A 27,271-nucleotide genomic window follows, 5' to 3' on the forward strand; every position below is an offset into this window, starting at 1 on the left:
TTTGTGCTGGAACTGCACTGAACTGGAACTTAGAATACTGGAAGAAGAACAAGCTTGTATAAAAATAGATGTTTATTGTTTGCTGGTCACGAATGCAAGTGTATAATAATAATTTACCATAACTTGAGGTTTTAACTTGAGGCACCTCCAATATACTTGAAAAGGCATATAAAGAATTTTTAATATCGGTGATTGTACAATGCATACCGAATAATTTGAAACATACAGAAGCTACTATGTTATTTTTTTTTATCTTGTCAATGAATGTTTCTAGTGCCATATTTCGTATTATTTTGATCTACAAAGACGGTACTTTAGTTATATTCAGAAGACCCTCATTTCAACTGGTAAATTCATCGTAGACAAACGAAGTGCTCTTTCGTGTACTTTTTCTAAATTTTTTTAATTTGTCATTACAAAAAGCCATGCCAAAGGGCAAACATTAAAAAAATCAACTTACTGAGCCTATTCAGATAAGGATTCAAACGTTTTTAAAATATACACGTATTTTAATAGTTTATCCGCTTTTTTATTCAACTACATTTTATTTCATGCGATTTTGACCGATATTCGTTTCTTCTCTAATAGTCTATAAAATCATTGACCTAAAAAAAATCATTCGTTTCTTTTACATTATTCTGCAATTTGCTATGACTTTGTCTACAAATATGGCTGCCTCCAGTCGAAATGGAATAGAAATCTTGACGATATGAGATTTTCTATTTCCAAATTTATTCAAAGCTACATTGAAGTTAACTGACAATGTTTGAATAGCTTATTAAAATGCCCTTATTTAGAAGGAAAACAGGTACTGTCATTACAAGAAACAAATGAACATTTCAAATAAGATATGTCCTGTTGGAGGCGTTTCCTGCAAAAAGTATTGTTAGTAGACTATTTTGCCTGGCCTTTAAGTAACAGTGACAAGTTATAGATTTTCACACGAGTATTGCACATGTGATATTCAATTAGATTTCATTATCAATAACTTGACATGTAACTTTCACTTTGAATTTTATGTCCATCTACATCAACTGGTTGGTCCTGTATACATGTATAATATTGGCAATTTGCTCTTAGTCTTACATTTGATGGTCTTTTTGATACTTGCTTGGGTAGTAGCACATCAGAGCACAGTCAATATAGAAATCATATAAATTGCCAACCCAGACATGGAACAGTAAATTTCTGTCTCGAAATCATATACTGTAGGATCCATTATTAATCGGTCTCACTAATTAGCGACAAGAAGAATAAATTTAGCGTCAAGAAGCGACAAGAAAACTTAAAAAAAGTATTAATAAAATAAATATATTTAAAATATATGTCTAAAATATAATAAACTGACTGCATGCAAAATGCATTATTCGTGAATCAATGTCCAGAAAAGAAAATGTTATTAAAACGTGAATATTTTGTTTTGTGTATTGACTCATTAAACGATATTTATCATGTGTATGCATAGTTTAAAGTTGATTGAAGATTAAAGGTAATTAAAGACAATGTTGAGTTTTCAACAGGTGTTCACTATTTACAATGATTGTATATTCAGATGGCGCGTGTAATTGTATAGTCTGACGCGTGTCGATGTTATATAGGTGTTAATTGGATGTTATTGTAGCAATACAAAATGGGACACACGTCCTTTACTCCAACCATGATTCTAATTTGTTCATCCTTAAGCGTCATTATGCTTCTATGAAAAGAAGTATAATTCTTACAAGAAAAGAATCAGTTGGTTATAAAAAATTCCGGGCCAATCTCTTGAAACCATGAATAAAGCAATAACAGAATACATAGGTACCTATACTATTAAAATAGTTAACAAGCATGGTAATGCTAAAATAACTAAATCACAAGTTAGACCAGAGATAGAAGCTGATAAATCAGTCAATTTTTTTGTTGTTGATAACTTTGACACTGAACATCAGCCACGTGACTCAAAATATGTTTAGCATGTAAAGTATCATATAAATAATAAAAAAAATCCAAGGTTCCATATCACAAAGGGAAAGCTGGAATTGAGTTTGGGGGTAATTGCCCAAAACGTTTAGGAATAAGGGGCCAAAAATAAGCATTTTTCTAGTTTCCAGACAATAACGTGTGTTTAAGTGTATAGATCTTTATGAAATTGTACTATATGGTTCCATATCACAAAGGGAATGCTGGGATTGATTTTGGGGGTAATTGCCTCCAAATTTTAGGAATTAGGGGCCAAAAAAGGGGTAAAAAACAAGCATTTTTCTAGTTTCATGACAATAACTTGTGTTCAAGAGTATGGATCTCTCTGAAATTGTACTACAAGGTTCCATATCACAAAGGGAAAGCTGGGTTTGAGTTTAGGGGTAATTGCCCTAAACGTTTAGGAATTTGGGGCCAAAAGGGGGCAAAAAAAACAAGCATTTTTCTAGTTTCCAGACAATAACTTGTGTATGGATCTCTGAAATTGTTCTGGAAGGTACCATACCATAAAGGGAAGGCTTAGATTGAGTTTGGGGTGATGAATCATAAGGGGGTTCAAAAAATTTGGGGGAGGGATTTTTTTTTCCTTTTTTTTTTTTTTAAATTTTCCATTTTAAATTGGTTATTTCTGATTTATATGTAAAAGCAAATAATAATGATATGGTTGAAATAGGTAAATTAATAATTTATAAGTTCTTAGACCACATTCATTCTGTGTCAGAAACCTATGCTGTGTCAAATATTTAATCACAATCCAAATTCAGTGTGTATCAAGCTTGAATGTTGTGTCCATACTTGCCCCAACTGTTCAGGGTTCGACCTCTGCGGTCGTATCAAGCTGCGCCCAGCGGAGCATTTTATTTCATTCATCAAAGAATTTGACATGAAATCTAAGTTAGTAGAGAATAAGATAATTATCTTAATTGGAATATTTTCTTTATTACATTGATCATGAATTCATGTTGATCATGACTAACTTTAAAAGTGATAAATGATAAAATTGATATATTTCTATGGGTCAGTCTGGGTCAGTGATACTTGTTCAAGATTTTTTTTGTACAGGTAAAATAGAGGTAAACATACATTGTATAAGAAAAATGTCCGAATATTGGTCTTTGGACTTCTTATTGGAAAAGATTTTAGTTTCAGAAATTTATGTTTGCATTAATTATTGGGATTGTTGTGCATTGGAAAAATATGCAAGACTAATTACTACTATTTCATATAATAATGCTATAAAGATTTACATATGCCTTCACAATTTTTGCAATAATAAAAACAGCAAAAATTTCTGAATTTACAAAAGTAACACATGAAAGCAAGTTTAAGGTGATTTTGTCATACCAACGGACAACATGAACATTTTTGCCATATATGATTTGGTTATTTTAATAGATAAAAGTAAAGTACCTCCAGAAGTAAAACAGTCAGGCAGTTTAAAGAGGACTCCATCAAACAGAAGTAGAGACTTGTCTAATGGCACTGTTTGTAAGTTAATCTTTACTCATTAGTTAACAAATACATGTATGGCTAACATTATCAGTAACAGTGATAACCAAAAAGCAGTGTTTTCCATATACTGTGGATTCATTATTATTCGTGGGATACCAATTTGATTGTATTTCATTGGTATAGGTTATGTTGGTAAACCACAAATTTAAATGTTCAACAAAGAATAAATTTTCTTTAGGTTTGTAAGCAACTATTTGCAGCTCCAAGAAAATACAATTGTTCCTCAGTCCACGTAAATTGGTACCCATGAAAATAAATAAATTCACAATAGTCTTCAACTTTAAGATTTAGACTTTTCTTCTGTGAATTTTGAATATTGTTAAATACTTTGCTTGACCATGTTGACTGAAGCTTCATGTTATATGAAAAAAAGATGTATTCATCTGTTTTGCAATAATTTTGTATTGCCATTTTTCTGATATTTATATGAACTAGCTTTCAAAATGTTCAATATGTATTTTGAATTAGAAAGTATATTTCTTTTAAAAAATCCCCCAAAAATGTGCAGACAATGTAATTTCCCAAATTTGGACCTCATATATTCACAGAAATAACACTTTACAACATATAAAATTTCAAAGATCTCTCCTACAAAATTTTGCATGGTGTGTAAATATTGCACAATGACTCGAGACAAATGACAAATGTTTTTTTTTTCTTATTCGTTTGAAAATGATAAAATCATTCTTTCTTAACTTATCTGAATGTCCATATTTTTTTCCCTACATTAACATTAATCACCTAACTTATTTGATTAATGAGGTCAATAATTTGTTCTATGATCATGATGATAATTTTCCAATTTGACTCCTGTGATGAATATTAAGATGTCACTGAAAATATTTGAGCATTGAAAGTTTATCTTTATGTTTAGTTTCCCCCCTGAACCACAAGTCCCCATAAAACTTGAATAACTTCATTAAATTATAAATTTAGATAATAGAATCTTCAAATATTTCTTTCAATCTACATTTGACGTCAAGCAAGCAATCAAACAATCGATCATCAATCTTTCAATCTGATTCACTATTTCAGAATCTAATGCATTATGGGTAATGTATTCAAAAGTGTACACCAAAACATTGTGATTGGTTAAAAAACATCCTAAACAATCATGACAATGGCAAGTCAACCAATGACAGGAAGTTATATTCATTTACGGGTACAAACTATAAAATTACCCATAGTCCTTTAGATTCTTAAAAGGCCAATTGTTTTCATATGATATTTGATAATTTTGTAGCACTAGGCCAGATTCTTCCAGATGATGAACTGTCCAAAGATGAAAGTAAGTGTAATAACAATTATATCTGTATGTATGTAACTGAATGGTAATGTTCCATTTATGTGGATAAAAATCAGCATCAATAGATGAATATAATTATAGCTAATATTTGGCATGTATTACCTGGTAAAGAGGACAAAGAGTATTGCCATCATTCTTTTTGGGAAAAAAAAAGTAATATTTTGTTCAAACATTTGTTATTGAAAAACCAATTTAAAAGGACTTTATTTGGACTATCCTACAACAATGATACCTTTAGAACACATCTCTTTGAGACCTTTTGATAGAAAGCTCAACAACTGGGTACAAGTGCTTACCATTATGTGTAATTGACCATATAATTCTGTTATTTTGATGTGTCCATTTTACTGGAGTAATGACCACTTTTGTGGGTATAGGTGAACTACGAATGTAAATGATTAACGAAATGAAAATTTATAGCAAACCATGCAAACATAGGCAAAACCACGAAATCAAATATCCATAAAAATACAATTTTCCCTCAAACCACGAACAATTTGTACCTGCGAATAAAAGAATCCACAGTATATGTAGTCGACCATATTATACCATCATTATTATTCCGCCATTTAATGACTATTTTTTCAACTATTGACCACAATGACACTATGTTTTGTCTATTGATTGATTGATTGATTGATGGGTGTTTCATGCCACTTTCAGCACTACTGTGCTATTTTGTGGTGGTCAATTTTTATTGGTGGAGGAAGCTGGAGTCCCTAGAGAACCACCGACCTTCTGTAGGAAAACTGACAATCCTAGTCAAATAAGATTGAAGTCGAGTGCACCTGCCACATGCGGTATTCTAACTCAACGTCAGTGTTGACAGGTTAATGACACAGTGGTTCAACTACTTAGACCACTCGGCCACCGAGGCCCCTTCTGCCTTCTGAATAGCAAGATCAAATACAAAAGCTTGAAATACACTTTACAATTTAATCTATGATCCTGTTCTACAATTCTATACAGTACACACTATTCTATACAGTACACACAATTCTATACTGTACACACAATTTTATTCCTCATTTACACAGCAATGGGGAACTTTTCACTATGTCGTAGCAATCTTGTTAATATTCATTTGTATAATTTTACAGATTTTGAGTCGTTACACAAAAAATCTTCACAACTCTGTAAAACACTTCAAGAAATTCTCCACGACAAAAATTCCTTGGGACACTTCATACAGTTTCTTGAGGACAGAAAAGCCAGCAAGTTTCTTAGATTTTGGTTAGATGCTCAGAGTTTTAAGGCTTCCACATGGAGTCGTATAAGAAGCCTTGCATTCAAAAAGAAGCAACAAAGTTCAAGTGAAAAAGAAAAATGTGATTCAGTGTGCAATCAAGAAGAATCTACACAAAAATGTCAGCTTTCTGGTCTGTCTGATGACCAACGAATAGATGGATATTCTGAATGTGATACTACAACCTCTGAAAATGTTCAGAGTAATGATGACAACATATCTGTGATAAAACCCAGTGCCAAAGATTTAAAAGGGGAAGTAACTGAAAATATTTCACCTTCAGGAGAGTCATTAACAAATACTGAAGGGGAGGTAATTCAGAATGTGCCACCTTCTTGCCAGACTTTACTTAAATCAAAACCTATAACCGATAGTGCTTGTGTAGATAGTCAAAAATGTCCAGAATCTCCTAATTCTGATGTTTTTGAACCAATTGTCAAAGACTCAGCAATAAAAAGTCATTCTACTAAATATTCCAGTCCAAGTTTGACAGATAAATTAAAAAAGAGTAAGTTGTCTACATGTATATATTGTCAAATAGCCTTATTATTCAATTTTATCAGTAAAGGATTCGCTGGAGCCTTGTTATTCAACTTTATTATATTTTTGAATCCAGGACTCACTGGAGCCTTGTTATTAAACTTTATGAGTCCAGGACTTGCTGTAGCCTTGTTATTCAGCTCTATTATATTTTTGAGTCAAGGACTCGCCAGAGCCTTGTTATTCAACTTTATGAGTCCAGGACTCACTTGAGCCTTGTTATTTAACTTTATGAGTCCAGGACTTGTTGTAGCCTTTTTTTTCAGCTTTATTATGTTTTTGAGTCCAGGACTCAACAGAGCCTTGTTCTTCAACTTTATAAGTCCAGGACTCAAATACTATAAATAGTGCATTAAAATAATGTTATAACACACCAAAAATTTGTAGAAAGGTCCACTAGGCCAACCTTATTTAATTGTAAAAGTTTCTCAATATTTTTGATATGTAACAATAAAATAAATCACACTATATTACATCAATTGATGACAGTGCCTACATATGTACACATACACATATTTACATGTTGTTTAGTCTCAAAATAGCTTGATAATTTTTGGTAAATCATGTCTTATATACTCTATTTTGTATTACTTACTTTAAAGATTGCTGCAGTAGTTAACATATGCCATGTATGCATTGTAGTTTTATATTATTATTCATTTTAGTTTTCTTTAAAGATGTGGTGATGATGGATAACCTGTTTCAATAATTATGATAATCAGATAATGGAAAGCTCTTGTTCAAACACAAAAAAGTTGTCATGTTTGAAGCATATGGATTATAAACATGATATAAGATGTAACGCATAGTAGCATAATGGATCAATCATTATGTTTATCATGCAAATTAAAATACATAGGAATAGATAATATAATACTTCACAATATTTATTTTAGGTATAGAAAATGATGCAGTTCAAATTTTTTCCAAATATTTATCCAAAGATGCCACAGACCCTATAGGAGTTGATGATGTACTTAGACAGGAATGTATTAGTAAGTTACAATATAGATATTTATACTGCAACTAGTTGTGTTTATTTCCTAAATATAGTAACACAGCTATATTTCGTGCTATGTCAATTTCACCGTGGAACACTTTCTCCACAAACAGGGGTTCATTAAGGGATGAAAATAAGTCTGACATTTGTGTTACAATTTAAATAGCTATCAATGTAATAATTTAAGTTGCAGTATAAAAACAATATTAGGTCAATGTCATAAAAATATAAACTTTTTGTATTTGGCACAAAACTGTGGATGGGCTCGGTAAAACCTCGCCCTTCCCCAGTTTCTCAGCCTCATACAAAAAAGTTTATATTTTTCTGACATTGACCTAATATTGTATATATATACAAATTGTAATAGATATAAATTAACATTGACCAAAGCATAAAATAACTGAACAATATTAGCAGAAGCGCTTCATATTAAAAATGTGTGCACAAACAATGCTTTTATAACTCTATGAAATTACAAAAAGAAGCATTCAATTCTTATAATTACATTTTATACTACAACCATAAAATTACAAGTTATAGCACATTTTGTGTTTGTTTTCATATGCATTGTTGTCATGAGAAGCATGTGCTGTCATTGAGAAATACAATTTAATATTGGAATGCCTTGCGATTGATTTAAACCAATCAAAAGTCTGGATTTTGATTTAACATACTTAAAATGTAATTATATATATATAGAGAGAGAGACAAATGTCCAGAGTAAAAATAAACTGTACAATATAAAAATAAAAGGATGTGATATGATTGCAAATGAGACAAATCTCCACCAGAGACCAAATGACATAGAAGTTAACAACTATAGGTCACTGTAAGGCTTTCAACAATGAGCAAAACCCATACTGCATAGTAAGCTATAAAAGGCCCTGAAATTACAAATGTAAAACGATTCAAACAAGAATACTAATGACCTGATTTATGTACAAAACAATAATAAAAAACAAATATGTCGTAAGTTATGAGAGATAATTGAAAATTTGATTTTTCATGATATTCCTAATGTGATTGATCTCCTTCTCTTCTAGTGATGTTAAAAGTATAAAATAACTTTTGTTTGTGTAATTTGAATAAAAAACTTATATATGACATTACTTGTATTTTGCAGGTAAAATTTGTCGAGAAGATGGAGAGGTTGATCCTGATTGTTTTGTTGATTGTCAGGAATTTTCAGTTTCCAAAATAGAATCAGAGTAAGATATTTATTAAACTGGGTGTAGGAATTTTCAGTTTCCAAAATAGAATCGGAGTAAGTTATTTATAAACCTGGGAGTAGGAATTTTCAGTTTCTAAAATAGAATCGGAGTAAGTTATTTATCAACCTGGGAGTAGGAATTTTCAGTTTCTAAAATAGAATCGGAGTAAGTTATTTATTAACCTGGGAGTAGGAATTTTCAGATTCCAAAATAGAATCGGAGTAAGTTATTTATTAACCTTGTAGTAGGAATTTTCAGAAGCCAAAATAGAATCGGAGTAAGTTATTTTAAATAATATTAACCTGGGAGTAGGAATTTTCAGTTTCCAAAATAGAATCGGAGTAAGTTATTTATTTACCTGAGAGAAGGAATTTTCAGTTTCCAAAATAGAATCAGAGTAAGTTATTTATTAACCTTGGAGTAGGAATTGAATAAGTAATTTATTAACCTTGGAGTTGGGAGTAGATAGGATTTCTGGCTAATGCTGATAGTTAGATCTTATTTAGGTAGCAGAGTATAAAATTTAGTTCTTTAAGAGGTATAGGAGTATAAATGAGTTCTTTATGAGGTATAGGACATTTATATTATTTTGTTTTACGGTATCTGCTTTCCATACAAATATGACAAATATAGAAAAATGTATTTAAAAATGTTATTTTATAGCAACAAAGAAGAGTATTTGAAAAATACATAGAAAATGGCTAGATGTCAATTTTAAAATTAATTCTTTCCAAATTTTATTGTATCATTCTAGAACCAAAAGAAATCCTTTTTAAGAAATTGTTCTTTTCTTAAACATGTTAAAGAATGAATATTGCAGAATATTTTTTTTTTTTTCACAGATAATAAGGAATAATTCACTTTGGATTCCTTAACCATGTGTACAGTTTTTACACTTCATTTTTTACTGGTACTGGAGTTGTCATACTAAGTTGTTAAAAATAAATCAAATCATTTTTAATTGAGGAGGTTTAAGACCTTTAAAGTTGTTGTTTTCTATGATATTTTACTTAATTTCTGCAATGTTGTTATTCTTTTAAAAATTGTTTAATCTGTGTTAAAATGAATCAGTTATTCTTGAGTGTACATTTATCAAATGAAGCAACTTTTCATTACTTTGATGGTTTTTATTAATGTTTAAGTTAATTTTTTGGTACTACAACTTCTCATGATCAGGACATTGTTTTGATTTTTGAAAATTTTTAAGACTCCAACAAATTTGTGTAATGTAATTTGGCATGAGACAGTATCATGAAACTATTTTAAATTAGCTCGACATAGTTTGAAAAAATGTATATTCTATTCTTTTATCTGCTTATGGCTCAGAACTTTATGACGTACAGTCTATAAAAGAAGAATATAGAGGATGTTCATGTGAAATGCCTTTTTTGTACATGTTGTATATAAAATTCATTTACCGGCAAAGCAAAGTTTGTATACAAAAAACCTCAAAATTTTCAAGACCAAATTTAGAAATAATGAATCTAAAATATTTTTATTTTTTAATCTGTTCAAAATATTTTCAAAGTGTTTTTCTTTAAAATAAACAAATATGTACATTCATTGCAGACACTTTCCTAGCTACAATGGAAGTGAATTTCACTTGAGGTACCAGATTGATCTGGTAACCAGTGGTCATATATACCTCTCTGATTTCCTGTATTATGATCCTGCTTTCTTCTATTTCATGGAGGTAAGTAGCAGAAAGATCTGGTAACCAGTTGTCTTATATGCTGGTTGAATTTCCTATATTATAGATGATCATGCAATTTTCTATTTCATGGATATAAGGAGCACATTATGTCTTATAACCATTACTTCTTTGTTCTATGTGTTTGAACTCATGTTTTATTCTATTTCATGTAGATAAATACCAAATTGGTCTGAAAATAAGATATCTGATTTTCCCTCTGATCAAAATTTTCATCCTGTTTTCTATTACAGAAAGGAAAACATGTTTAAACTGAAGACAAAATAGTAAGATCATGTCATGTTGCCTTAACTGTGATATTAATCATGCAAGCTGTCTTGTAAAGAGAATTGTTCAAATAAATTATTTATGTTTAGCATTTTATTTGTTCATGCAATTAAGCTTGAATGATGTGTAAGATTGATTGATAGATTGCTGCATGCTTAACATTCAATGTGTAAGATACATGTTTGTAATTTAGGGTTATAGAATGGTTCATTTCACTGTAATTAGAATTTTAAGCCAGATTTCAAAAGAATTTCTTTGAGTAATTGTATGACTTGGTTTTGCATGAAATTAGGCTATTAATAGAAACTAATAATGTTCTAAAATTTATATATCATAATCATATCATTTTTGTTGTTGTATAGTACATGGAACAAGAAGGAGGAAGTAATATATTACAGTTCTGGATAGCTGTAGAAAATTTTGAGAAACATTTGAGGTCACATGAATCAGGTTATGACGGCATGCAGGCTCAAGCTGATGCAATGGTTCTTTATGATAAGTAAGTTTTTATGAGCTCACTGGACAAAGTTCCTTTTTTTTAGTTGCTAGTAATCTTTCTATTGGTATTGACATTATTAACAAATATGGTGGGTTCTCACTTGGTCTACACCCAAATGTATTTGGCAAAACAATTCGGAATTAATTTTGGGTTCTCAATGGCCTTCAACTTCATACTTTATTTGGCCTTTTTAACTTTTCTGATTCAAGCGTCACTGATGAGTCTTTTGTAGAAGAAACATGCATATGGCATACAAAATTTTAATCTTGGTATCTATGATGAGTTTATAAAGAATAACAGGAGTTAGACTACTTTCAAATTAGTGCACTTTCCTGTACATTTTCTATGTCACAATGCTTTTGTTATTATGTTACAATAAGAACTGATGTGTTCAATGTCAGTTATGCTGATTGACCTCGGGTCAACTGGTGTAAAAAGTAAAATAACTTATTCATAAAAAACAACTTGAGATTGGTCTATTAAATGATCTTTTTTCAAAACGGGGATTGGAACCACATGTTTAAGAATAACTCTTACTTCTTTATATAAAATATTACTATTTTAGATGTGAACAGAAAATGATCAAACAGCTATGTGACTATTGTATGTAAAAATATTTGACCAAAATGACAGACCTGTATTTTTTTTCAGATATTTTTCACTACAAGCAACCCATCCTTTAGGATTTGATGATAAATGTAGATTTGATGTTGAATGTAATATATGTCGAGAAGAAGGGCCTTTACCTGATTGTTTCTCTAAGCCAAGAGAAATGGTCTTAAAAACTATAGAGAAGGTAATTGAAAATGCAACATTTATTTGACAGTTACTGTAGATCTGTTTTAGTCCAATCCGAGAAAAAACAGTCACTTAGACTACTTTCTGTTTGTTTGAAGTGTTGCAAAAACGAAGGTCATCAGTAATAAGCAGAGGGATGAAAAAGTTTAGAAAGCGTTATTCAAAAATTTAATAGATTATGTACAAATTGTTTGCAACACAAATTAAAGTAATAAAAATGCTTAGTTTGAAGTATGTCCGATAGTTTAACCATGTCTCTTTGAAAAGTTTTATACAAAACTGGGCCCAAGATAGCTTCAACTGGTTTGTGATGTATTGAAGTTGTGTTATTTCAGAACTTATCTTGATTGGAATAAGCAGTGATAAGGTGTATTCAATCCTATAAAATAACACATCATGAGAACATTCTCATAGACAGTTAAACTTCAAACATCTAGCTTACTGTATAATGTGGCATTTCACTTAAACATCATGTGCAATAACGAAAGGCAGTTCATTAAACTAACAAATGACATTCTCATGTGCAGTTAAACAAAAAAGTCCAACAAAATAAATAACATTACTACTACTAAAACATTTTCATGTGTATTAAAACAGCAATAGTTCACACATCTAAATGACACATTATGAAAAGTTTTCAACCAACCATATAACATGACACATCTTTAAAATATTTACATGTTCAGTAGAACTAAAATATTAAGTAATTTTGGATCTACGCATGCATGAATATATTTATATATATTTGCAGGTTTACTTTTCTGATTTCCGTCGAAGTGAAATATTTTATAAATTTTTGTCTGAATTGGTTGGTACTGTACATTCCACAAGAGAGTTACCAAGGCAACGAAAACGTACTGGTTAGTACTAACTGTTACCCATTACTATTGATAATAATATACATTATCTTAATTTTCTTTTGAACTTTTTTGTATGAAAATTACAGATTTCAGGTAGATAGATATCTTTTAAGTTGTATAATCATCTTTTCTTTGTCAAATTTGAAGAAAATAATTTTTAGAAGGATTACGGTAACCATCTTATGCACAATCTAAGGGGAAGGCAAAGATTTGACAACAACACTGAATATCATTGATTGATTGTTGGTTGCTTAATATCCAGTTGCAAATATTTCATGTATGTTTTGGACGAGAACAAAATAAAAATAAATACAATTAGTAGGTCCTGTAATAGAGGCAGTACGGGAGGAAGGTTAGAAAATTTGGACTGTCACTGGAAAATGAGAATACCAAAGTGACCATATTTCTATTCCCCAGTCACCCTTGGGGTCTGAAAAATGAGATAAACATTACTTTTGAGATATTAGTATTGGAACTCATTTAGCCTGATCATCCTGAACATGCATGAAATATTTGCCAGTGAACGTTAAGCAACCAACAATCAATCATTTAACCCAATTACATCAAACACTTTTACTTTAAAACCAAAATGAAAAGCCAAGAGTCTCTTACCCTTTTTTTTAGTATTGTTCAGTTTAAACATTTTTTATTTGCAAAAAACAGCAAAAGGGATAAGACACAAGTTTACAAACCTATTTAAAAATAAGGAGATACCAAATAGTTTGAATGTAAGCAACTTTAGGTCAATGTGCAACCTATAACAATGAGCAAAACCTGTACCGTATAGTAAACTAGAAAACCAAAAGTCTACAGCCTGATTTATGATAAATCCAATAAATGACAAAAAGATTTTACCGACAGAATGTCAATATATTACCATATATTTTCATACATACAAATATTTTCCTACATCTTAAACATTTTAAAATTGAAAGCAAATGAGTTCTTACAGTAATATTTTAACATTATAGATAGTGATGCTTCACAAGACAGTAGTACAAACAGTGGAGAGAGTGTACGGAGTACCACACGTAATACATTACTTGCATCAGGTACTAGTCTTCCGCTGGGACGTGCAATGAGAAAGTTTGAAAATGATATGAACATTGATCCTGGTCTCCTGAATCCTGATTTATTATGGAAACGGGACAATCCTAAGTGAGTTGTTTAACTGTATGGCATGTAGATTAACTGATAATAATTGTATAATTGATGTTGTAAAAGAGGATAAAATGCACATGTTTGTACCCTCTTTTGTAATGACTTATCTAATAATTGGCTCTATTTGGTTGTCGGAGTTTTCTTAATGAAAAGTTAATCTAGGATTAACGTACTTAAAAAACAGCCAAACAAAATTTCTTCCATCTGTGAGCTTGCCCTTTATCATAGCTACTTGAAACGTGTATAAAACGGAAAAAAATAAATATGGTTTGTTTAACATTGGTCTGTACAGTAAAATTGAAGAACATAATATAAGTAATATGGTTTGCTACTGACCCCCTACGGATCGATAGAGGGTTAGTAAAATCCATAGGGGTGAAGCTGAAGGCCGAATCCCCTATGAATTTTACTTACCATTTGATCCGTAGGGGTTCAGTAATGAACTGTATAATAAATTTATCACACACAGGACATTTCCTGACAAGTTTTGTATAAAAATAAACAATGAAATACAATAACATTAAAAAGTGATGTCATCATTAATAGTAGACGTGACGTCATGATACCCGTATGAAATCTACTGACCCCGTACAGATCCAAAGGGGGTCACCACTTGATGTTGTTAAAACCAATCACAAGGTTACTAATTTACGTGAGGTGCGATAACAACAGATAGGTAGTTGATAATTTTAAGAATGAATAAAAGGAGATATAGGTCATTTATCAATGAGACAGCAACCCAACAATACAAGGAAAAAGACATCTGGAGGTCAACATACTGTCTTCAACAGCAGACACAATATGTATATAGACTAATATGAACGAAAAACTGAGGTCACTGCTTGATTCGATTAGGTCAAATATTTTTATACATATGATCATATATTTTCATGTGCAGGTCAAATGTTATAAAGGAGTCATTATGAATTCACTATAGAGCCATATGAAACAATAGGAGTGCAATACTTTGTCTTAATTTTAGGAATGAATAATTGAATTACATGTATGTTTCACAAAAATCAAATAGACAGTTATCAACCAATAATAAATTTTGGTTATTATATGGGTGCATACGGATTAAAAATAAAGATACTTTTATCTTTTTATTGTGAAATTATATATTAATTGTACATAACGTAGGCGGAACAGAAGAAGTCATTTTTATAAATATATTATTGTGTAGTGGATTGGACATATTCTTAACTTATAATATTGTGTGGTGAAGGACACTATTTTATTCTGCTTTATTGGAGGTGTGCCCACATTGGGAGAATCTTTACAGATACAGAATAATCTTAATGGGTAATTTTGATTTGCAGACAACAATCGCCAGGCATTCAAATTTAGATTATATTTCCCAATATAATGCAAAATTTATGGAGGCATGTGCTTCCCGTGAAAACTTCATGCACATCAGTGCATAGGAAAGCAAAGGAAACATTTGATATAACTGTTAATTTTATGATTGTAGCATAAAAATGTGATTATAAGAATTTAATGCTTCTTTTTGTAATTTTATAGGTTTGTTAAATCGTTGATCATGCACACAGTTTTAGTATGAAACACTTTTGAGCTTCATGCAAAATGTGCTTTGGTCAACCCTTTAACACCCCAATAAAATTACAAAAAGAAGCATTAAATTCTTATATATAGTCTTTGCACATATATAATACTGATGAATATGATAGCAATGTCTCTAATGCAAAAAGCATTTAAATTGGTTTTGTCCAATTAGATAATATTTTTGATAAAACCGCATGTTGATAAAATTGTTGGCAAGAATTTTCCTGCTAAATCTAATAGGATAGATACTTTGATTTTTTAGCTCACCTAGCCCGTCGTCGTCGTCCGGCGTAGTCTGTTAACTTTTACAAAAATCTTCTCCTCTGAAACTACTTGGCCAAATTAAACCAAACGTGGCCACAATCATCATTGGGGTATCTAGTTTAAAAAATGTGTCCGGTGACCCAGCCAACCAACCAAGATGGCCGCCATGGCTAAAAATAGAACATAGGGGTAAAATGTATATTTTGGCTTATATCTCTGAAACCAAAGCATTTAGAGCAAATCTGACATGGGGTAAAATTGTTTATCAGGTCAAGATCTATCTGCCCTGAAATTTTCAGATGAATCTGACAACCAGTTGTTGGGTTGCTGCCCCTGAATTGGTAATTTTAAGGAAATTTTGCCGTTTTTGGTTATTATCTTGAATATTATTATAGATAGAGATAAACTGTAGACAGCAATAATGTTCAGCAAAGTAAGATCTACAATTAAGTCCACTTGACCAAAATGGTCAGTTGACCCCTTAAGGAGTTATTGCCCTTTATAGTCAATTTTTAACCATTTTTGTAAATTTTTGTAATCTTTTACAAAAATCTTCTCCTCTGAAACTATTTAGACAAATTTAACCAAACTTGTCCACAATCATCATTAGGGTATCTAGTTTAAAAAATGTGTCCGATGACCCCGCCTGCAAACCAAGATGGCCGACATGGCTAAAAAATAGTACATAGGATAAAATGCAGTTTTTGGCTCATATCTCTGAAACCAAAGCATTTAGAGCAAATCTGACATGGGGTAAAATTGTTTATTAAGTCAAGATCTATCTGCCCTGAAATTTTCAGACCAATCAGGCAACACGTTGTTGGGTTGCTGCCCCTGAATTGGTAATTTTAAGGAAATTTTGCCGTTTTTGGTTATTATCTTGAATATTATTATAGATAGAGATAAACTGTAAACAGCAATAATGTTCAGCAAAGTAAGATCTACAATTAAGTCAACATGACCAAAATGGTCAGTTAACCCCTTAAGGAGTTATTGCCCTTTATAGTCAATTTTTAACCATTTTTCGTAAATTTTTGTAATCTTTTACAAAAATCTTCTCCTCTGAAACTACTAAGACAAATTTAACCAAACTTGTCCACAATCATCATTGGGTATTTAGTTTTAAAAATGTGTCCGATGACCCCGCCCGTGAACCAAGATGGCCGACATGGCTAAAAAATAGTACATAGGGTAAAATGCAGTTTTTGTCTCATATCTCTGAAACCAAAGCATTTAGAGCAAATCTGACAGGATCAAATTGTTCATTAGGTCAAGATCTATCTGCCCTGAAATTTTTAGACCAATCAGGCAACACGTTGTTGGGTTGCTGCCCCTGAATTGGTAATTTTAAGAAAATTTTGCAGCTTTTCTATTATTATCTTGAATATTATTATAGATAGAGATAAACTGTAACCAGCAATAATGTACAGCAAAGTAAGATCTACAAATAAGTCAACATGACCAAAATTGTCAATTGACCCCTTAAGGAGTTATTGCCCTTTATAGTCAATTTTTTACAATTTTCATAAATTTTGTAAATTTTTGTAAATTTTTACAAAATATTTTCCACTGTAACTACTGGGCCAAGTTCATTATAGATAGAGATAATTGTAAGCAGCAAGAATGTTCAGTAAAGTAAGATCTACAAACACATCACCATCACCAAAACACAATTTTGTCATGAATCCATCTGTGTCCTTTGTTTAATATGCACATATACCAAGGTGAGCGACAAAGGCTCTTTAGAGCCTCTAGTTTCATTAAATCATAAGAGAAACAGATTTTCCAATGTTAGGCCATTGATTAACTTATTCATTCACTCAATAAATTTTCAATTTAAAAAAATTCTTGTCAGGCCTGAAATTCTACATTTTTGAAAGTCTACTATTTCAAAGTGAGGAATATAATGAACAAGGTAAAACATCTATTCATTCTAAAACATTGTAACTCATCTCTATTACATGACCATGTCTTATTTATGTTTACAGAATGGTAATGGGGACTGTAGACGGGTTTGGACAGTTTAAATCAGAATTTGATCCTCATCCAGATAAAGATAAAGAAAAACCTAAAGGTAAAACTAGGAAATAGAATCTAAATCTGATAATTATTGATTATCGATGGTATTTTAAAAAGTTTTTCAGCTAAAATCTCGTTTACGGGCAACATCAATGTCAATGACGTAGGCTCATGATGTCATCAATGATGTAGGCTCATGATGTCATACATTCTCTTCTCTACTCGACTGAGAAATACCCATATCATGTGAGTAGCATGATATAACATGAAAAATAATCACAAAAAAAGATCAAATCAGAATTTATGAAAATAGTCATATAAGTAACCAAACCTTTAAACAGACTTATTCAGAAGGGATATAGTTACGATACTGTTGTCAGGTCATTAAAGATGGCATATTTTGGTATTATTATCGATTCACTCATTGGGTATTTGCATTGGAAAATAAACACATTTATTCTAAAACCAATTGTTGGCATGATACGGGTTATGTTCTTCTCATATATTTTATGATGGTATGATACTAAACCCCTAACGGAAGGGATTGTGCTTGATTTTCATATGATGAAGACATAATCTTTCAATCAGTTTGATTGAGGTCTGGAGCTGGCATGTCAGTAACTGCTAGTAGTCCTTTGTTGATTTATGTATCATTGTCATTTTGCTTAGTTTCTTTTGTTACCTATTCTGTCATCGGACTCAGACTTCTTTTAAACTGAGTTTTACTGTGCGTATTGCTGTGTGTTTGTTTATTCTTCATTGGCTAGAGGTAAAGGGGGAGGGTTGAGATCTCACAAAACATGTTAAACCCCACAGCATTTATGCGCCTGTCCCAAGTCAGGAGCTTCTGGCCTTTATTAATCTTGTATGTTTTTTAATTTTAGTTCATTTATATGTTTTGGAGTTTAGTGTGACATCTATTTTCATTGAACTACCGGGTAGTACACATTTTTGTTTAGGGGCCAGCTGAAGCCGGCCTCCGGGTGCGGAATTTTCTCGCTGTGTTGAAGACCCATTGGTGGCCTTCAGCTGTTTTCTGCTCTTTGGTCGGGTTATTGTCTCTATGACACATTCCCCATTTCCATTCTCAATTTTATATTTATTGAAAAATACCTATGTTATACCTTTTATATTTGGCACACTCTTACAGAGGTATTCATGTGTATCAATCAAATCATACAAATAAACCATCTTTCTTGACCATCCATATATTAGTTCTACTTTTTTCACAAAGCTTAATTTTCAAAATCTTATTTTTTTTCTCACTTCATTGAAATATTGAAAAAGTAGTTATTCTTTACTGAAAAATAAGATTGATAACGGTAGCATCTTTAATTGAAGTTACATGTTGAAAGTTTCCTTGTAGGTACATGTAAACATAATGTTTTACCAAAGGGAAGAACTGTTACTACAAAAAGTATTCCAAGAGATGTTAAGTAAAAAAAAAGTCTTAAAGAATTAAAATTTTATTGTAGTATAACAACAAACAATTTGCAATCCATAAACAACATATGCATTTCTTCATCAACCTAGTAACAAATAAATAGGTGTGTATTAATTGATGGACAAATGCTTTTCAATATTAATGTTTTGTTGTTACTTTATAATTTTAGGCACAGGGTTTTTCAGAAAAAGCAAAGAAAAAGAAAAGGTTGGTTTAATTGTTATCTAAAAGGAATATAAATATAAATAATTTTTTGACTTAATATGTATAGTAAACTATGGTTAAATTTGATTGGATAGTAGATAATGTATGACAACTTTGTATTTAATATTTTTGTGAATGAGAAATGAAATGAAAAAAAAAGATATTTATTTACTGTTTTAGTGTTTTTCTCATCTACTGTGAAAGTACTTTTATTCGTGGGTATCAATTTTCGTGGTTTGAGCAAACGTTACATGTTTGCGGGTTCTTAAATTCATGGATTTTAGGTTTCTGAAGAAAAAAAATTGAGTGAAGAATTTGAAGACATCAGAAACATGATTTGTGGAACATTGCAAAATGAGATGTTCATTTCCATTATTTGTTCGTCTTTCATTACTGACAATATTCATCAAATTTTTAATAAAATAATGCTTTCGGAAATAAGCTGCTTCATCTGTGACTACAAGTTGTCTTGATTAAAGGAAATTGGAAAGTAAACATTTTAATTGTGTTGCACGCGTGGACTCTAATTAACCCGAGATCAAAGGATCAACAGATTAACGATCATCAAAGATGTTAATTGGGCCATAAACATGTCACATGAAGAAAACGATTACATGAAGAAATGCTTGTAACAGATGTACTTTGAATTGTAGAATTAATTCATATGAAATAAAAAAACAAGCCCTATTTGAAGTGACTATTTTTTTGTTTGGGAATTATGAGGAGGTAAAATGAACACATCATCAATGCATATCATCAACGGAAGTCTGACTTTTATCGATCAAAACTATTTTTGCATGAGCATTAAAAGGTTAAAAGTCATGTAAGTTTTTTAAAAGATTAAATGGGTAAAATCATGTCTGAAGTTGTATATATAGTTCATAAATAGTTTGATGATATTCGATGTACTCTCTAGATTATATGCCTGTATCCATATAGTCAAACCTATATGGGGATCTTGCCATGTCCTAATTTGGACAAACAGTTGTTATATTTCGTTGGGTACTTAAATTCGTGGATTAAGCCATACACAAAAATCACGAAAATTGGCACCCCACGAATAAAAGTACTTTCACAGTATTTGAAAATTAAAATTTTCTCATAAAAAGAGGTAGAAAAGACTAAGGGAACTCAGAACCCAAAAGTCAAAAATAAGCTGACAATACCATGGAAAAAAGAACGTTAGACAGAAAAGTCCACAAAACATTACATAGAAAACTAAAGATTGAGTACCATGAACCCCACTAAAAACTCATGGTGATCTCAGGTGCTCTGGAAGGTTAAGTAGATCCTGCTCCACTATTTATACTACCTGTAATTTTTTCCTTTCCAATGCAACAGTCATCAGGATATTGAAAAATTAAATAAGATTGATTGAAATGCTGTATCTGATTGTTTGATGACTGTTTAATGTACAACAGCAAATATTACATACATAGTCTGGACATGTTAATGTAATTTGAAGATACCTTGCTTTGTACTAGTCTAAAACACTTATTCAGATATCTTATATGCTAACTCGCAGGGAAATAGTCAACAGGAAGACATGTTATGGTAACTGGACACATTATTCTGACTCCTAGCCAATAGAAGTTTGACCTGGCTTGGGAAAGAACCCACAACATCTTACCCAGGAAAGCATGCTTACTTTTGGAGACCACCAAATGTCATTTGTATAGGATCTGTTGAGATTATCTTAAATTAAAAAATCATTAAAGACATTCAATTTTAACTCACAAAAGATTATAACTAATAAATAAAACTTCATTTACACATCTTATTACATACATCTGTTCTACAGTGCATACTTTTAAAAACTATTTATTTTCATTCACTTCATTTTTTGTCATTACTATTTCATAATATTGTATACAATAAGATAGTTGTTAATTGATATTAAGAAGAGATGGCTATTTAGATAGTTCTATATATATTGTATACAATGAAATAATTCTATATTTGATAGGAAGAAGAGGAGATGGGGATTAAGATAGCTCTAGATATATTGTATACAATGAAATAATTCTATATTTGATAGGAAGAAGAGGAGATGGGGATTAAGATAGCTCTATATATATTGTATACAATGAAATAATTGTATATTTGATAGGAAGAAGAGGAGATGGGGATTAAGATAGCTCTAGATATATTGTATACAATGAAATAATTCTATATTTGATAGGAAGAAGAGGAGATGGGGATTAAGATAGCTCTATATATATTGTATACAATGAAATAATTCTATATTTGATAGGAAGAAGAGGAGATGGGGATTAAGATAGCTCTAGATATATTGTATACAATGAAATAATTCTATATTTGATAGGAAGAAGAGGAGATGGGGATTAAGATAGCTCTATATATATTGTATACAATGAAATAATTCTATATTTGATAGGAAGAAGAGGAGATGGCGATTAAGATAGCTCAGATGATAATCAGTGATGTTACATCTGTCACACAAACTATTGGTGCAATGAAGTCACAGTCTTTCAGCGACAAACCAGAGTCATAGCATTATGTTTATTGTTATATTATATAATTTTGTATTGTTGATTTAGATTTTTGAGAGCATTTAATCAGATTGAGCATGTTTGGTTAAATTTTATACACCAGTATGTTTGAATACGCAAACTGCATGTAACCATAAAGAATTCATGTGTGACCTTGGCATTAAAGGCATATATATCAATATACTGCAAAGTGCTTCATTTTCATGGAATTTATGTTTTAGGATTTTCAAGGCAAAACCTGTTTGCAAAATTATATTTTTCTTTTTTCTTGTCTTCATTTATGATCTGCCTTATAGATCAAATTTATGTTTGGAATAATTTTGCAATTTTGTCTGAATTGCAAAATTAGCAAAAATAAAGCCCTTGCAAAAATTTTCTCTTGACAGTTTAATAGAAGTATAGAAACATCATTGAGACTAAAATCACATTGTTAATCACCAACAAATAAAAGTTTGCATGCTTGTGAAATATTCAAAATTTTGAATTGTTGGTTCTTACATATTTTTAAAAAAAGAATTACTTTAAATTCAGAAATTATTGCGTGCATTGATTATTGCGATTTTTGAAGAATGGACAAATGTGCGAGATTAATTATTGCAACTCAGGAAAAATCTGCATTGATTTATATGTTTCAGATATTAGAATACAAGTTCTTATTGTTGCGTTAATCACCAAGTCACATTATTCGCATTAAGAAAACCCTCAAAATGATTTCTGAATTTACAGTAACTCAATTAGATGGGTTCATTCAAACATATCTGTTACACAAAATATGTTGCATTATGAACATATCAGCTACTCAAAATATGATTTATATGGTCTTGTATTCTGTATTTAGTAGATATTTTAAATTAATCTATGCTAGATGCATAATGGTATATTTTCTATAAATCTGTGTGTTGATAAGGTGTGTGATAACTCAGGTTTACGTAGACTGAATATTCTGAAATATTTACCAAATTTTATCAAAGGATCATTCCTTGACAAATCTATCACTGGATTGAAGGCTTGATGAAATATGTTTCCTAAAGATGATTTTAACACAATCCAGCAATACAAGACATACAGGAAAAGGCTGACATAAAATAAAAGTTAAAAAATAACTTAAGTATTTTAATGCCTGCTGTTATTAAGTTTTACATGACTGTTGATAAAAAGATACATTTGGATTTTAGAAGAATATATAATTCTGGAGTAACAAGACTTATTTAAGATACTAAATTGTACATTTTCTAGTGTTGTACAATAACTCATGCATGCCTTAACTAAAATTATTAAACTGCTCACTCAAACTAAAAAATGGTCATTGTATGGTTTCTCTTGTTTATGATGGTCTTGGCTTTTATAGCTCACTAAATGTTGACCTTTTATTTAGGAAAAATTGTCATCTTTCTCAAATTGTTTTATTGCGAAGGAAATGAAACCTTTCCTCAGAATCAGTTCAAAACAATTTATAATGAATGATCGGTTTTTCAAGGAAAAATTCAAAGTTTTCATTGAATGAACTCCACAGAGAATAATAGATATTGTATTTATTCAATGGGACAATTCATTCTGCAAAAAATTTAGAAAGACAGTCTCTGGGGTTGAGAGTTGTCTCATTGGTAATCATACAACATCTTATTTTTATAGAGGTAAACACCAAATGATTCTGGGGAAACTTTTCATTTCCTTCGCAATAGGAATCCTCTATTTTGATTAATACTCATATCATGTTATACATGATATTGTTGAATTTAATGTTGGAAAAAGCTATCACTATCCGTACTGAGGATTTTATCAGTAAATATTCTTTAATAATAATATAACTTATATTATTGTACCTTACAATATATAGTAATTATTTGATTGGCTAATACGGAATCACGTGTCATAGTATAATTTCGATGTTTTTCAAAAAATTGCCAGGAGCAGTGAATAACCCCAACAAATTGAAGCCTCCATCGAACAACCATATATTATTCCCTGGTGAATAACCCTTGTCGTACCTCAATGAACACGAGTTAACTCCCTTTAAAGTTTGACGTCACTTAAAGTCAGATAAACAAAAACAAATATGTATTCCACAGTACAAGGTTCGCGTTTTGGTCATTCTGATGAAAATGCTTTGAACCAGTTGCTTGAAGATAAAGATGCTCAAAATACTGAAAAGGCCACCAAAGCAGCAATGAATGTGTTTTTACAATATCTTTTGGCTGAGAACAGGGACATCATTGACTTTGAAACAGCAGTTAAAAAATTCTAAAATTTACAATATTTAACACTTAATTGTTGTTTGGTACAAAAATGTATAATAAAACAGTTATGGCCCATTGAGTCGATGAATATCCAAAATTGTCAACCGGAGTAAGGGTTATTCCATGAGGGCTTTATTAAAACAATGAATTAAATTAGATAATAAAAACTTAAAGACAAAAGAAACAATGTACCAATCTAAGAGTACATGCAGTTATTGAAAGATAACGTAAAAGCATGATATATCATGTAATGAGATATTAACCTCATCAGCGGGCCATTTATATATAAATAACACATAGCTGAGAGGGTGATAGAGCAGATTGTTACCCCGAGAAAACATTGTCAATTGAGGCGAAGCCAAGGTTGACAATGTCTTTTCGAGGGGTAACAATCTGCTCTATCACTCTCTCAGATATGTATTATTTAATTTATTATACTGAATGTTCTGTTATTACTGTCAATTAAATTACAAATTCAAAGTAGTAAACTATGTCGTCTTATACATAACAATCATCCATATTTTTCAAAGCACACACTTGAGCAAGCGTCTCCATGAAAGGTAATAGAGTATTTGCCATGGGATAGAGTGAATTGTCTCCCTCGTATTAACCAATCAAAATCTGGCATTTTGACATGAAGTATAATAAAATTGTATATTAACTTATTAAATGTTTTCTTGCTCTTATTCATACAAGTTTCATAACAGTACTTTATATATGCTGCCCCCAATTCTCATTTTGCACAAAAATAAAAAGTAAAGAAAAAAGGAGGGTCCATGCCCCCAGCAACGTTATATTGCTTCATTGGTACTTAATTTTGTTTGTATTTTCCATTAGCTGTTGTGAAAGTTAAAACTAAATCTTGTTTATTTCCATCGTTACACAGACTGCATGATAATTTGTATCCTGTGAATTTAACGCATACACAGTATTTTGTAAGAATGCTTGAAATTTGCTTTGATTCTCATGTTACCACATGAGACTGTATCAGGTATATGACATTGACGATATGAAATATATTTGTCATAGATTATTAGTGTATCATGGGAGGACTCACTGTGAGTATAATGCTTACAAACGAATAATAAAATATGTATGATGTTGAAAGGTTAATATGAAATAATGATGTTTTAATTGAAAATAAACTGTTAAATTTCATGTATTGTTATTAATACAGATAATGTAATAACATGGTATATCATGTAAAATTTTTATGCTAGAGATTACATTTATATTCATATATGAGAATTGTTGAAAATAAAAATTAAAAAAAAATGAATTTAAATTTCTGTTTCTCTTGAGAATTTCATGTTTTTATGCCCGATAGAAACTTTTCTGCTCAAAATAATTTAAGGATCACTTCCATTTGAAATAATGTTATGATTTTTTCATCACCCACTAACAGATAAATACCATACCAATTGATTTTAAAATGTACAAGGTGTTCTTTTGATTGCAACTGAACCAATTGTTTCACAATTTTCATTTGAGTTTTCAAAATTTGCATTTTTGCACCAAATAAAAAAGGATTTCATTAACTTTAATGACTTCTTGTGCAATTTCCTACCCATAGCATACAAATCAGTTAAAATTGTGACCCTTTTCATTAAGTACCTATTTTAGGTTGGGGAAATTCACCTTCCAATTTTTCTTGTCATTTTCTAAATTGAGGTGAGTTATGATTGAAATCGTATCTGTACTTTCAATTTGATATTTTGAACTACTATTTCAGAGATCTATTGAAGTTACCTTTTGTTACCAGAATCAGCATTAAATGAGAAACCTTATTGCAATTGCAATGGAAATTATGCCTGGATGACTCCTTTCTTTATATATATATATAGTTATAGATTTAATATACTGATACTTAGGCAAAATTCATATTTCATGAATAACCTTCTTTGAAAATATTTGGGTTTGAGGGTTCCTGATGAAAGAAAATCCAGAAAAGTCTTCTGACGCACACAATTTATCTAACACATAGTGTTTATTTTCCTTCACCATGCTGATAGTCTAAAGGTCATTTATAAATAAAAATCATTAGAAGGTAACCGGAAACGAACCAAAATAATTCAGTGAAAAACCATCTAATTACAAATTAAAAAAAAATGATAAATTGTAGTCATATAAGATAAGATTTAACAGTTTATATACTTTGAATTTGTTATAGGACCTAATCTGGACAAATCTTGAAAATCTTTAACCGCTGGCCCAAGTCGAACTCAAACTAAAGTTTTCAGAAAACATTCCTTTTATGAAATATAATTACATCAACTTTAAATCAATGATAAGGAATAAATGATATCTTTTCTGTGAAATATCAAGGTTAATCTGAAGTGGATGAATGTAAAATATCACTGTTCACTAAAAAGAAATTCTGGTGACTATGGTCCCTACAGACTTAACACAAGATTCTATCAGGGCAAATATTGGAACTTTTGAATACAGATGATGGATTGAAATAAAACCATGTTTTTTTGTATTGAATTGTTACACTAAGTACTTGGTGTATAGTATGATGGACTTGACAGTTTCACTTGCATACCAACACATTGGTTATAGTAAAATGTGTAAATCAGTTTGATGTGCTTGAGGTATATCAATTTTTCAGGAAGATGTCAGCAATTTTATCTGTGGAATTTTGGATTTGTATGTTGGCTGTGTGGTTTTATGTTCTTTCATACTTATTTAAAGAGTACTTATAATATTTATAGTTTAGTTCATAGCTTTATGTGCATGATAATAGATAACTGTTCACAAAGAAAATGATCAAGCCATAATAATGAAAAAATATACCTATTCAATCTAAAGATAATTGATTTAGCTCTGGGCATTCATATTTATGATATCTAATATTGCCTTGACTACATGTTCACACCATTAAGATGGTTAAGACTGTACCTCAGTTACTATTGCAATATGCCATGGCCTTGATCCCATTTTCAGGCTTCACT

The 27,271-nt window shown here is 30.7% G+C and overlaps 1 protein-coding gene across 4 annotated transcripts; it reads left to right on the forward strand.

Moving 5' to 3' along the window:
• Positions 1 to 663: 663 nt before the first annotated feature.
• LOC127712547 (A-kinase anchor protein 10, mitochondrial-like) lies at positions 664 to 25,596 on the forward strand. Of its 4 annotated transcripts, none has more exons than XM_052219042.1 (14): positions 664 to 808; positions 3,358 to 3,450; positions 4,718 to 4,762; positions 5,881 to 6,534; positions 7,463 to 7,561; positions 8,690 to 8,774; positions 10,347 to 10,470; positions 11,118 to 11,254; positions 11,906 to 12,050; positions 12,804 to 12,912; positions 13,884 to 14,070; positions 17,889 to 17,974; positions 19,533 to 19,570; positions 21,966 to 25,596. In XM_052219042.1, exons 1-14 carry the CDS (start codon positions 784 to 786, stop codon positions 22,080 to 22,082), a joined length of 1,944 nt encoding a protein of 647 aa, XP_052075002.1. In that variant the 5' UTR covers positions 664 to 783; the 3' UTR covers positions 22,083 to 25,596. The 4 variants fall into 4 exon arrangements, with proteins under 4 accessions (XP_052075002.1, XP_052075005.1, XP_052075004.1 ...); XM_052219045.1 differs by having other exon boundaries at positions 21,894 to 22,061; XM_052219044.1 differs by lacking the exon at positions 21,966 to 25,596 and adding an exon at positions 21,750 to 21,848.
• Positions 25,597 to 27,271: the final 1,675 nt, after the last annotated feature.

The sequence above is a fragment of the Mytilus californianus genome, unplaced genomic scaffold, assembly GCF_021869535.1.
Source record: "Mytilus californianus isolate M0D057914Y unplaced genomic scaffold, xbMytCali1.0.p SCAF_8, whole genome shotgun sequence".
Lineage (NCBI taxonomy): Eukaryota > Metazoa > Mollusca > Bivalvia > Mytilida > Mytilidae > Mytilus > Mytilus californianus.